This window comes from Aptenodytes patagonicus, chromosome 2, assembly GCF_965638725.1.
Source record: "Aptenodytes patagonicus chromosome 2, bAptPat1.pri.cur, whole genome shotgun sequence".
Classification (NCBI taxonomy): Eukaryota; Metazoa; Chordata; class Aves; order Sphenisciformes; family Spheniscidae; genus Aptenodytes; species Aptenodytes patagonicus.
In genome coordinates, this window is record NC_134950.1 from 128,473,353 (window position 1) to 128,488,101 (window position 14,749).

At 45.9% G+C, this 14,749-nt stretch overlaps 1 protein-coding gene across 3 annotated transcripts in view; it reads right to left on the reverse strand.

Moving 5' to 3' along the window:
• RARB (retinoic acid receptor beta) overlaps nt 1-14,749 on the reverse strand; it is a 335,643-nt gene that overhangs the window by 7,838 nt on the left and 313,056 nt on the right. For all 3 annotated transcript variants that reach the window (XM_076331165.1, XM_076331164.1, XM_076331166.1), the window contains one exon: nt 6,869-7,045. In XM_076331165.1, coding sequence (XP_076187280.1) covers nt 6,869-7,045 — 177 coding nt within the window. The remainder of the gene's footprint in view (nt 1-6,868; nt 7,046-14,749) is intronic.

Below are 14,749 nucleotides of genomic sequence, written 5' to 3' on the forward strand. Positions count from 1 at the left end.
CAACCCCTGTGTGAGTGCTCCCTAGAGAGCAGCGCAAAGCCCTCCATCTCCCGAGCAGCTGCAGTTGCAGTCTCCACGGAGCGCTGCTTGTCTTGCCAGCCTGGGAGCTCGCACCTGAGCGGATTATCAAACTTGGAACCTCCACACAGCAGCACGCGGGGCTGCTGGCAGCCAGGCCAGCAGCCTGAGGAGTTGGCCCAGCTTTTCTTCTTTTACGGTTGTTGTTACGTCCGTGTGCCGTAACACCGAACCTCCTTGCCAGCCGGTTGGCCTCCAGACCTCCCTGAGGCTCTGGCGCTTCCCCCATCCCGAGCCCTGGTTAGTGCTGGTAAGGGTGCATACCCCGCCTGCCTGGTGCAAAGCGTTATCTTCCCACTGCTGACGGTGTCACTCACTCCTGCGCAAGCCCAGGCAGTGTTGGTTTTGGCAAGTTAGCTTGTGTGACGACAGCCACCCAGCACTGACCCCAGATGAAAGAGCATTCGAGGGGAGGATGGGGATTCACACCTCTAACTGGACACGGAGGAACGCAAAATGCATGAATAAAACACTGAGGACGCTCTGCATTTTGTTAGTAAATGCCTCTGGGGTAACTGCAGCGTCAAGAGCGCTGTCGCAGTAGAGGTGCAGTGGCAGCACGGCTGGAGAGAGAGAGTGCGTGAATGCTTTCGCCTCTCAGAGCAAACCCAGGATGCGTCCCATGACAGACTCCGTACGGCACGGGCTCATTTGTACAGCTGCTATTAATGAACACTGCCGTAAGGATCACATAAAAGAGATGTCCATCATGTTGACATATTTCTGTTATATATATCAATACTTAAAGTTGAAAATAATCAGAGATGGGAGAAGGCTTATTCCTAAACTAAAATAAAATAAAACCTTGCAGAAGTCTAGCTGATCAGCTGAGCTAAAACTACAGCCGTATTTTTTCAGGGTTTGACTGTATTTATTTCCCATGCAGCCATCCGACTTTGTTTTAAAGATTCAACAAAAAAGATTTACACGAACATAAGTGAGCACAGGGTGAATTTTAATTATTCCTATAGCTGCCGAAGCTCTGAGTCAGAGGCCCCAGCACTTGGCAGCTGACCAGTCTGGGCTTGGTTCTCCCACTTTCATCTTTCCCTGGCAACACTGCTCCAAATAAGCAGGGAGGAGAATGAGGAGGACATGGCATGTAAGAGACCTACAGGGAAGCTTTTATTTCTCATCTTAAATCCTTTGGTAAGAGACTTAATAGGGTGTATTTCTGCAGAAGGCTCTTCAACTATTTTCTATCTCAGCAATAACCTTATCTCACATTGTGGTATACATTGAAGCACTGAGACTCTACGTGGTTGGACAGGCATGTTTCACATTGTTCCCCTACCCCTGAATTAGAATAAGCTCTTGAAATTACTTGAATCAATGACAAAGAGAGGCACAAACACAAATGCATACCACTCAAATTCTTCGCTGACCACAAATTCCCCACTAATATAAGTGATCTTAAAAGGCTGCTGGTAACTCCAAAGGTTTTGTAATAGCCAAAGTGTATTTCAGGATTATTAGCAGAAATTAACATTATAAAGCATGGCACCCTGTCAGTAAGAGACAGCATGTTTACCATATTCTACGCTGCCAGTAACCACAGGCAGTTCTCTCTCCTGAAGTTCGCTGTTGGTTATCCTTTTAAATCATTAAAAGGATTGTATAGAAAGGAGAAGAAACATGCAGAATTTGTTGTTTTCAAGAAAAGCAAGGTTTGAAAACTTTGCATATTTATTGAGAAACCCAAGAGCTACTTGGTTTACTTCTCTAATGGCATGCAAGAGAAACTGAAGTGCAGCTCTTCCCATCTGAAGCATCCACATACAGTAGCTGCCATCCAGTAGGTGCGTGGCCTGCGATGATCAGGTATCCAACTTTTGGAGGAACAAGGCTCTGTACTTCTTAAGTGGTACTGATTTTCCCTTAGCTCAACTGGGGAGAAAGGCAGCCCTTTTTATTCCAGTGCTATTTTAATTGCTAAGCCTTAGCAATGAGAGTTCCTCCCTCCACACGCTCAGGACTCCCAGCCCAACAAATTGGCGGAGCAGGACTTGGAGCTAAATTGGGCAACACTACCTGCAGCCTCCCCAGCAGCTGCCCAACCAGGGGCGGCAGATACAGTTCCTCCGTATCCTCCCTCCGAGGGCAAGTCTGGATACCGGCTGCCAGCGCCGCACCGCCCAGGGACTCCTGGCCCAGAGGGACTGGGGTGCCCCAGAGTGGTTATCCCAAACCCGGAGGCTGAACGCGTGCCTCCTGCCATAAAACAGGCTGCTGGCTCCCTCGCTGCGAAGCTCTCCGTGCTCACCCCCTGGTGCTGTAAGCCCCACTCTGTTTGGGGGAGCGTGCTGGGGGTGCTCAGCAAAGACCTACCAGATCACCGCCCCCCAGGGCTAACGCAGAGGAAGACTTCCAAGGCTGGATCCTCATCGGGAATGAATTTGGGCTTAGGTTACTCAGCCTAGAGCCCCCGTGGGTGTGTACAGAAAGAGACTTCCAGGGGCCTTGGAAAATTTATAATTAAAACACAAAGGTCCCGTGGAATTTAGCTACTTCCAGGCTTAGGCAGCAAGTAGGACAGCTTTTTGCAAAAGGCAGCCTTCAGGCTTTCATACCTAAGTGCTGTGCCAGCTGTTAACTGGAGGAGCCTGCAGTGGCTCTGCTGGGGCACTGGCACAGCTGAAGCTCAACTATGTGTTTTCTGCAATGCACTTAGCTTGACTGCAGCAATCGGGTCTCAGGTTTCTCCTGCATTCCTTCGACATTATCCCACAACACGCTGTTATTAAACTCCGAGACAGATCATTTGAATTTTTTTTTTTTTTTTTTTTTTTTAATTTGTGTCCTTCATCAAGATCTGTGAAACACTATGGATATTGCTAAACCTTTCTTGGGCAAACTTCCAGTGTCAAAGTGAAGCTGATTTCAAGCTCATATTCATTGAAGAACATATGGGAAATGTCAGCGCTTCAAAATAAGAAATCATGGTATCTTTCTCTGTTTTAAACTGAACCACTGTCTAGAAGACATCCTCCTAATGTCCTCAACGTTGTTTAGATTTTGTAACCAAGCCAAGTATTTTAGCTGTCACTCTGCTCTTAAATGCCACTTGAAGCCACAAGTAAGGTTCTTGCCCATGATTAAAGGGCCCTATGTTTTAAGGAATATTTATATCTTAAAGTGTCTGGGGTTCCTATGAGCCAGTTACAAATCGCAAAGCAAAAACCCTACGGGTTGCACAAAACCAAAACCATCCAGAAAGTTGCATTTACAAAATTTTTGCTACCATAGAATTGTTACTCATTTTAAACAGATTTGTTAAGGCAAGCTGGGCTTTTTTTAAGAAATGCTGTTGTTACATGCTAGCTGCCTTAGCCGGCTGGGACGGTTTCCTCAGAGGAGCAACCCAAGCAGGTGACTCTGAAACAATGAACAAGCCTCCACGGTGCTGCCACACCCCATCAGCACGGGTTATTCCACACACGCCAAAGCCTTCCCAGCACTAACACGCAGGGTTTTACAACAGAAAGCAAAAATGATATTATTAAGGATTAGCGTTCAAGGACTTCTCAGGTTTTTCTCCATCAGATTTAAGACGGGCTGGACTCCGGGCTCTTTCCACATTCATTTTGCCAGAGCTTGGCGAGGCTGGGGGTGCTCGACCGCTGCCGGGCCAGTGACCAGCAGACAGAAGCACTCGCTTTTACAAGGGTTACTGGCTGAATTTTAGTAGTATTTACCCCTGAAACTTTTGGCACCAGAGCAGATATAAATTCCACCATCCTCTATCGGCACTTTCAGCTGCCTTGCGAGGCCTGATGTTACTTCCCTTCCAAAGATTTTGTTTGTTTGTATGTAAAACAATACTCTGGCCCATACCCAGCGGAGTTTACTGAGCTCCTGGCATCATTTCCTTCGTCAGCCTGTTGGGGGCTTTAAGCATCCAGGGCCACAGAAACCAACTGAGCAGAGCCCTTAGCAGGGTCTATAAATGCTTAAGACAGCAGCCCAGAGACAGCACTGCTGGGTGGGTGGCGAACCAGGGTCCTGCTGGTGGGGGGAGCCCGGCCACCCTACCTGGCTGGGCTGGGAGCCCCACACCGTTCCTCCCGCGTGCCGCGGCTCTGGGGACACGTCCAGGGAGTTTCACAGCAGCGGGATGGTGAGTGCACACCGGCGAGGCTCACGCCCACGCTGAGCAGTGCTCGCACGGCAGGCACCGGCAGCGGGTGCTCACGCAGCAGGAGGGGGAACGGCGCTCACTCCGCGTCTCAATGCAGAAAATAAAACGTTCAAAACACGCCTCATAATTAGGAGAACTAGCTTGCTGGGGGGGGAAATGTGTGCTATTAAACACTGCTCCAAGTACTGAAATTTAGCTTAAATAAAGATAGAGAGCTGCATTGCAATTCCGATAATGTGCAGGTGATGTGGGTTTAATGGATATGGGCATTTCACAGACAGCACGCACACTACGCATTACCGTGCTCATGGTCATTATCCCTTTTTCTTTTTAAGCAGCACACAAAATAGTCACATAAAGCTCGTGTAAATGTTGAGCAGGAAAGTTAGGACTCTTCGCAAGAACCTGTTTTTGGAAAAGCCTCAGCTCCTCCCTGCTACAGGTAGCTATAGCACTCGCTGGGATGTGTCACCTTCTCCGGCTTCGTGAAAAATAAAAAAAGAGAATGAGCAGGCCATCGGGAACGACAGGTCGCAATAAAGTTTATAACTAGAGCTTGAAGGTTGCCACATGGCCACAAAGTAAGAGTAGTGAATTGTATTAAAGAATCAAGCCTTTCTATCCATTCATTAGTTGAAATAAAGTCACCGTTTACCATCTGCTTCATTATTCTTTTTCTCATCTGGCAACTAGGCTTTTATTTAGTCACTTTGGTCGAAGTCTGTGAAGTGCCTTTATTGAGGCACTTCAGCTAAAACCTAAGGCTACCCCTAAATACTTGATATTGTCCAGGCAGTGTTGGCGACACAAGCGGCGAGCGGAGCTGTCAGGGGGACCCTGTGCCACAGAGGCTCTGCATGCTCCCGGTGTAAGCTCCCAATACCCACCCCAACACAGAGTGCCGGGAGCTCACGGGATCCTGAGCAATTACAGAATTAGGGTATGGTTTTTCCAGCAGCTATGGAGCCAGGACACGGCAGCAACAAATACGGGGTGGCAGCTTAAGGGCTGAAGTTTTTGGGGTAAAGAGTTTGGATGTGCAGATTCTTGCTATATCCTGACTCCTCCCCACCATTTTTGGGTAGTTTCTGTATTAACCATTTGTTACTGGTTACAATAGCAAAGCACAAAGCAGTTCCCATCCCATACCTCTGGCAGAATACACTTGAGGCAACGCCACAGTTTATCGATTACTGCATGCCTTTCGGTGTAAGGGGAACGTAACTGTGTCTTATCAGGACAGAGCTGGTGACGACAGGCGTGCAATTGGTAACGAATGGTCCTGCCCCGCGGAGGGACCACACACAGTAACGATGAGATGGTCAAGTCTGAATGAGTGCCCGGACGAAGGGGACAACGAGAGGTGAATCTCGAGCACGACAGGGCAAACTCAACCTTCCCTTTTTTTATAGGCCGGAGAACGATATCCCTTCCCCTCTCCCACCCCTCTTCCTCCTTCATCAATGTCCTCTAGATGCGATTCTTCAAAACAGCTTTTGACAAAACAAGAAGAAAAGGTCACAGTAGTTAACGTCCTCCTCAATATGATCCTGTTTGAAGCAATGCATTTTTAGAAATTCCAAGATTAAGTACTGCAACTTCAAATTCCCTAGCTTAAACTCCCGTGTCATGCCAAAAAATGTATCTACAGTAGCCATCCTACAACAGGCTTCTTGGCCGTGCTTGGCTCAGTGAAGACCTGAAGGTTTGTGCTCAGAAGAAAACATTTAAAATATGTTTAAAATACATTGAAAATACTGTTTTACTGAATGTTATTGCTACGACCAAGAATAAAAAGCGTATCTGCAACAAAAGCCTGAAGACCTCTAAGGTCTTGATAAAGAAATGCTGAGATCCCAGAGGGTTCCTCTGAAGGTCAGCGTGACAGAAACAACCGGAGACAAAGAGAGGGAAGACAGCTTGCCTTGACATAGTGGCAAGGTCTGGAGAAAAACTCCAAGCCCATCTGCACAGTTCCCTGCTGCAGGTTGTATGCTTGCCTATTTAAAATTAAATGACATTTAGCTAAAATCTGTACAGAGTCCATTACAGCATCCACTTCCACAGGTGCCTGCAGCACTGGTGAAAGCAGGGGTTCTGCATGCCGGAGGCTTGTGCCTGCCGGGCTCCAGGCACACCAGGTTCCCCTCTACAACCTGCAAAAATCTCACTCTGAAGATTTGTATCTTGTTCCTTGAATTACCACATGACCACAGGTACAGCACGTTCCTAAAACAGTATACAGTGGACTGTCTTTCTAGGTATCCTTTATACAGAGCATTATGTTTTGGAGGGAGGAGGAAGGAAAGAGAATCAGATCTCTCTTCAGTGTTAACAATAAGGAAATTTTTCCAAAGTTGCACATATTTCAAGTTAGTGCCACAACACCAAAATGGGCCCTTCTTTCAACTATACTGAAATCCATGAACTATAAGGACTTACTACATATTTTGGAAAGTATGCTCATCCCATACAACACACGTCTGTAGATGTGCTAGAGTCCACTGGTGACTGTACCCCAAACTACCCGGTAAATTCAATTTTGCAACCATAAGGCCGGGGCAGTATTTGGCCCCCTCTCCCTGTCAATTACAGTAAAAAGAGCAATAGAAAATACATTAGTTGTAAAACAATGATGTTAAAAATACATACCAGTATATCCAGGCAGGCTGCTTTAAGTAGAGTTATCTGGTCTGCAATGGTCAAACTTGTAAAGCCTGGCAATCGCTTTGCAAATTCCACTATTTTAATAATGCACTTTGTTGCAAGTTCGCTGAATTTGTCCCAAAGTCCGAGGTCCAGTCGAACCCGATGATCTGCGCTGGAGTTCTGGAAAGACAGACATAAGGCACCATAAATCAACAACGTCCCTTTCAGTAAATGGTTTTCAAGGGAAAGAAACAACAACCGAAAGTACTCCTTCCAGAAGTACTTTCTATTAACATTCCAGGCATTTTCTGCAGCTTGCTGTTGGGATGATGCTGGTTTTAAACTTGGATTAATCGCCTGAAAATTCCTTGGATATTTCTCCGTTACTTACGATTGTAGAGGCCATCTGTACAAGGACTACAAATGAACTTAAACATTTCCAAATGCCACTATCATCATTCTTCCTTGCCATTATATAATAAGTGCATTGAGAGAGACAATTTACAGTTGTACCCCGGAAAATATAAATGAACAGTGGAACAAGAATATCAGGTCCTCATCTGGAAAAAACAGCACAATATTTGGAACATAGTTTCACATATTTAAGGTCTTAGCAAATTCGTTCTACTTAATTTATCTGCTCTGTGGCTCTGCAAGAGTTTTACAGCTTTCTCAAGCTACAGTCTCCCATGAATTAAAGAGCATTTCTTTACACAATGTCAGGAAAAACGCCATGTGCGCTGATGAATACTATATGCTCATTTGAGGGTGCATCCAACATATACCCTACTGTTTGAAGCGTTACAAGGACATTCCAGCTGCATCTTTCAGAGACTGTTTCCATATATTCATGTATCTTAATCTAAAAGTCCGTAATTTGCTAGGATGCGTAGCAAATCTCTGTTAAGTTTGTGATTAAACTCATGTTTCCATACATTCAGAATAACCACTTAACCCTTGAAAAAGTTAAACATGTCAGCCAAGAACCGGCCGACTCAAGAGTTACTGTGATCTATTTGACGCTAGTCCAACAAAAGATGGGGGCATGGGGTGACCTGGTGAGTCATTCCCAACCCGTCCGTGATTCCCGTGGGGTGACAAGAAACAGGTAACGACGGAGCTCTGAGATACCCGAGGCCCCTCTCCTCCTTCCCCAGCGTGCAGCATGTTCCCATTTTGCCAGCATTTGATCCAATGCTGTTTGGGATGCAGCCAGCGCAATGGTCCCTCCCGCTATTTCATGAGCCACCAAACTTAGTGCGTGTTGCAGCTGCCTTCAGCGTCTTGGCGATCTCCTCTTCATTGCAAGAGGAATTTTACCTGTAAAAATATGCTGGTTTTGAATCTGCAAAAGGTGCTGAGCTGCAACCAGGGAAAACCAACGGCAGAGTTTCTCTCTTCCGCGTCTCATCTGAGCTTGTTGACTAACCAAGAAAGAGAGAGGCATCTCCAAAAAAAGGCCCGCCCACTCCAGATAGGTCCTTAAGGCAGGTAAGGGAAAATCCCCTCAGGTGGCGGCTTTCTCCCCCACTGCCTTAGTCTTAGCTGGCTGAAGTTAAAATGTTAAATTAACTTTAATTTTAAAGTTAAATGAGAGGAGTCTCAACCTAAAAGTCTAACAGACATGGCAGAAAAATAGCCATCGAAAAGCATTCAATTTACACAGATCAAACTTTCTTGGAGGAAACATCTCTAGTGACCCTGCCACCATCACTGCTGATGGTGAGGACGTCCACCTCCTTGGAAACCTTTGAAGCCATCAGCTTTCTTTGGTTCACGGGAAGGACACAGGGCCTGAAGAGGTCGACGAGGGGACGTGGGGTGAGCTCAACTTGGCTGTGATGCTCTGTTACCCCCTCCCGGGGCTGCCTTTGCAGATGCCACGACCACTGTCAGTCACGAAGGGGAAAGCCCTGACAGGTCCTAAGCGTGCTGCCAGCCCGACATTCACCCTCACTTGCAACAGGGTGGAGATTCGAGCTGGTAATATTTCTATTAGGCCCTTATTACACAAAGTAAATGCTAACCATGCCGAACAGTTTGAAGGTGCATACGTGCTCTTCCCTGCTCCCCCTCTTTTTAAGGGATAAGAAATTAACTTAATCATTTCTATTTGAATTTTTATTCTGGAAACTTCCTCTGTTTTGTTTTGTTTTTTTAAATGACAGAAGAAAAGATAGGAGAAAATGTCTTTATAATCCTAAACCTAGAGAATTGCCTTCAAAATGGTCCAAAACTAATGGGTTAACAGTCATTGTAATGCCCTTTGAAACATTTCTTTCGGCTACTGGAGTATGCATCCTTCAGATTTATTTTATTTCATCCTCAAGGACCTTGGTGAAATACAGTACATTGGAGAAAAAATAAGATCAAGATGTGCAGTCATTCAGGCTGTAATTAAATTTAATAGGCAGTTTATCCAGTTCATAGAAAGATGGCATAGCGGAGAGCTACACAAAGCAGAGCCTAAAGCAGGAAATCATTTTACAATAGGGTATCCATCTGGAAAAAAAGACGTTGCATGAAACCAGCAAGTGTGAACGAAATCTTCATCAGTATCATATGAGGTTACTTTATCATGCTGCAGTACCGGCAACGGGAAGTTTGACATGTCTTCTATTAAGAGTAATGCATGGCCGTCTTAACAAATGTAAATCTAACTCACTATTATGCAAACTGAAGAGAAGGGGCAGTCAATAAAATACAAAATAACCGGGTGTTTTATTATGCCGGGTGCCAGGTTCCTCAGCATTGGAGCTAATGTGGTTTACACATTATCTTTGAGATGCTACAAATAGAAAGACTTTTAACATTTTATTTGGTAATGAATGTAGTTGCAAGCGTCATGGAAAATAGCTAGATTTTTAGCAGCACTTCTAAATATGGAAAACCAAAACTGACTCAATATCAATGTATAGGCTGAACAGTAGAATACGGGGTTAATAAAATGCACGTTAGAAACAAACTCTGATTAAATTTGCCTGGGGATCTCCTCTAACCATGCTGTGAAAAAGATGCAGACGCTATGACTTTTCCTGAATATTTTACTGAAGCAGTTTTTTGGGTGTCTTTTCCAGGAGCAGCCTTGCATGTTTTTCAGGCCTTTGCACCAGCGCACATATGGTGGAACAATACTGTAATACACCCTAGTGGCATCTTTATCAGTGGAAAAGCCCAACCTTGCTATGAAATCCAATTAAACAGCCATTTTTGCCACATAAATTGATCCCATTTTTTCCATCATTTTTGTTTTTCCACTGCAGGCTGCTCTATCTCCACATTAACGATACAGGATGAGGTACTCGCAGAAACATACACAGTAGCAGAATCCCTACCGTCTTTAAAATCCACTTTACAAAGGAAACAAGGCTCACAGGGGCACTCTGCCCTAATCAGGAACACTTGCTATGCCTCTTTAGTAAAAGCAGCAATGCACTCCAGCGCCGGTGAGCTCACCGAGGACCAGAGCACACGTCTCTGCTCAGTCCCAGCATCAGGGGAGATATATCTATCTATCTATCTATCTCTATATATTCCTCTGCAATGGCACAGAACAATAGCCGTGTAACTTCTAAGCCCAGCACTTACAAAGGCCAAAATGCTGCCGAGATGCAAAACCTCTTCACTTCCAGCCAGCCAAGAACACGCAGCAAGGGTCCGCAGAGTCAAAATTATTTTCTGTTTTATCCTCCCTTTATCACGAGGCTGGATGTAACACAGCTGTAGACTTACAAATAATACCAGTCTCAAGGGACAAGCAGTATAGTTACACTCAATTATACTATAAAGTATGACATCTCCAGAGAAATTACTAAGGCACTCTCTCTTACCTGGATGACAGTAATAAAACAGATCTATTTATGATGGACTTTTGAAATCCATTACGTTTAAACAGCTTGCTGATTCTCATCATCGGCAGAACTATACTTGCCACTGCCCACCAAATGCAACTGTTAAGTCAAATGACCCAGGGAATTTAATACGAGTGCTATTCTCCCATTACTTTAAGTAGACTTTTATTAACTATGCAAAGTACAGTAATTATTACAGATAGGGACACTTTTTCTTTTTAAAGAGCAGATGGATATAAAAAAACATAATTGAAAATGCTTCTCCAAAACCGTTTTTGAACAGGTAAAAATACACAATGGGGGAAAAAAATCACCATGTAACCTTTCCCTCTGGGAAATGCAGGCTGCAGTGCTCAAGAGCAAGAGGAGCCAGATACGCAAGCCAAATGTCTGAACAGATTTTTTTAATGACTGTATCTCTGCAAGGTCTTTTTTACCCCGCTCTCTTATACTTAAAATTCTTTGCTCTTTTTAGCAACAAACAAAATCATGTTTTAAATCAGTCTGAACGATCACGTAACCGAAGGTGCACAGAGGCCACGCTTGCAGAACAGTTTCTTCTATCCACCGCTTCTATCAGTACGCAAGTGCAAAGCTCATGAAATTCAAGTGAATCCACGTCGATTCAATACACTCACTTCTCACCTCTCGCTTAAAGAATTAAATAAAAAACTTTAAGGTTACAAAAGCAATCTGTATGCTCCGCAGCGTGAGCGCGCCATGCTTCATGACTGCTAGCCTGTAGAACCAGGCATAAAAGCAGAACTGGTGGCAGTCTTCTACCCGTACTAGCTTGTTACTATCAAGAAAAGTAGAGTGGCATAGGTTTCTACCTCCCCTTGGACTCAGCATTTAGAAAAAGGGCTGTGTGCTCCTTTTTTTTTTTGACTTCTGGTCTCTATTTCAAGTGTCTCAAAAGGAAAGATTATTGCCTGAGCCCTACCGTTTGATCAGCAGCTGGCGGTAGTGTCCAAGCACCAAAGCTGTGCTCCTCCAACCAGCACACACACCTTCCGCCTCCTGGATTCTTCTGGATTCTCCGCTGCTGCAGAAAGGCTTCTCCCCGGCTCCTGGGCTGAGGGGCAGCTGGAGATGAAGATGACCCGTACTCCAGCCCCAGCAGTATTGAGGAATATTTCAATCCCTGAGGTTTTCACCAGGTGCAAGCAACGGGGGGAGTGCCGTACTCTGTCCCTTCCAAAGCCGGGCAGAGACAGCATTCACAAAAATGAGCTCTTATACAGAATTCCTACCTAAAAAGCTGGAGTGGTCATCAGACCTTCTTAGCTAGATGAGAGATTTAAATACTCCGCATTTCACACAGAGACTATGGGAATGCAGCAAGAAGACAGTTACTAGTTAGCACTGCTGCTATTAGTATTGACACAGCTGTTGAAGGAAGCTGTATCACTCTCAAAGATTCAAGGTAAGCCAAAAATAACTCTTTCAGTATAATTTTGTTATTGCAACTTGTGTAGTACCAAACCATGACAAAGCAGCAGGGACTTCAGCCACGTGCAGCTAACCGCTGTGGAGTTCCAACAGACCAACAATAAAAACAAGAAATCTCTTTCCCAAGCTGTCCGATCTGGCCTGAGATACAAATGACCAATATCCAGCCTCAGAGAGAGTGGTCAGGTCATGGTTACTCGGGACCCATAGACAGACCAGATTCATCTGTTCACTACTTAGATCCAGGTGCTCTCAGTAAGGGCTCTGAAATTCCAACAGGGACACAAACTCTCCATGGGGGTCAGCAGGAACCCAAGGACAAAGGCATCAGCAGTGGGTGTGATATGCAACAAGACCCTCTCCAATTTCATTCACTTGTATCATAGAATCATAGAATCATAGAATCATTGAGGTTGGAAAAGACCTCTAAGATCATCGAGTCCAACCGTCAACCCAACACCACCATGCCCACTAAACCATGTCCCTAAGCGCCTCATCTACACGTCTTTTAAATACCTCCAGGGATGGGGACTCCACCACTTCCCTGGGCAGCCTCTTCCAATGTTTCACCACTCTTTCAGTAAAGAAATTTTTCCTTACATCCAATCTAAACCTCCCCTGCCGCAACTTGAGGCCATTTCCTCTCGTCCTATCACTTGTTACTTCGGAGAAAAGACCAACACCCACCTCGCTACAACCTCCTTTCAGGTAGTTGTAGAGAGTGATGAGGTCTCCCCTCAGCCTCCTTTTCTCCAGGCTAAACAGTCCCAGTTCCCTCAGCCGCGCCTCATAAGACTTGTTCTCCAGACCCCTCACCAGCCTCGTTGCCCTTCTCTGGACACGCTCCAGCACCTCAATGTCCTTCTTGTAGTGAGGGGCCCAAAACTGAACACAGTATTTGAGGTGCGGCCTCACCAGTGCCGAGTACAGGGGCATGATCACTTCCCTACTCCTGCTGGCCACACTATTTCTGATACAGGCCGGGATGCCATTGGCCTTCTTGGCCGCCTGGGCACACTGCCGGCTCATGTTCAGCCGGCTGTTGACCAACACCCCCAGGTCCTTCTCTGCTGGGCAGCTTTCCAGCCACTCTTCCCCAAGCCTGTAGCGTTGCATGGGGTTGTTGTGGCCAAAGTGCAGGACCCGGCACTTGGCCTTGTTGAACCTCATACAGTTGGCCTGGGCCCATCGATCCAGCCTGTCCAGGTCCCTCTGCAGAGCCTTCCTACCCTCGAGCAGATCAACACTCCCGCCCAACTTGGTGTCGTCTGCAAACTTACTGAGGGTGCACTCGATCCCCTCATCCAGATCATCAATAAAGATATTAAACAAGACCGGCCCCAAAACTGAGCCCTGGGGAACACCGCTCGTGACCGGCCGCCAACTGGATGTAACTCCATTCACCACAACTCTCTGGGCCCGGCCGTCCAGCCAGTTTTGGACCCAGCGCAGAGTCCACCTGTCTAAGCCGTGAGCCGCCAGCTTCTCTAGGAGAATGCTGTGGGAGACGGTGTCAAAGGCCTTACTGAAGTCCAGGTAGTCCACATCCACAGCCTTTCCCTCATCCACTAGGCGGTATCATTTCAAGAGCTAAAGTATTAATGATACTTAAGCATCCAATACATAATGCAAGCATATAGGTGCCCAGGTTTATCTTTCAACCCTCCAGGATCTTTGGCAATTACCAGTACAAAGTACCATCACACCAACTGCAGTGCACTCTTCAAACTCAGAGGTAACACAAAAGTACGTACCAACAGGTTCACGTTGGGAGGTACACCGATATATTGTTATTCTGGGATAGCCAGGCCACTTGCAAGGCAGCCTGTGAGCAATAAACTTTGGCACGCATACCAGCAGCCTGGCTACGCATCCCAGCTGCGGACACGCGACCACCTCTTCTGCAAGGCATAAACTCATTGTCTTTGAACTGGGAAGATTTTTTCACACTCGTTCAGAAGTGCTCTCATGTTTGCAGAAGCGCGAGAGCCTGTTTGGAAGATTTTGTTCACTCCAAGACGAGGACACAACTGCATGTGCTGTGGGGAGGAGTGGAGGGCATTAACCCAGGAATTTCCTTGAAAAGACACACTATGGATCCCACCGTCTCCAGCTTTGCCTTCGGTTATGTCACCAGCTGGCTGGTTTCGAGCTTCCAGCCTCGCGCACTGCTCTAGTCCCTGGGGGTCTGCCTGTGCTTGCCTGCTACAGCAATATTTACCAGCATGCCTAGGCTGACTGTTTTGACTACATCTCACCCGAGCAGGGATAGCACCAGAGAAGCGTGCAGAGGACAGGCACCTTCCCCAGTACTATCCATTTTATGCGGGTCTCAAAATTAAATGTGAAAAATGTTTGTGAAAATACTTTCAGCAACATGAAAAACATGCTTTTTTCTAACATCACACCATGTATCCTTGCTTTTCTTGCACTTAAATACAAAGCCTTACACCTAGACCTGAGAGTTTTGAACCTTGCACTTTGTAAATAGATGAGTATGCCACAAAACAGTGAATATTGATGCCACACAGGGATTTGCCTAGATTACTCTGAGAAATTTAACGTTTGTTTCAGTAGCAGA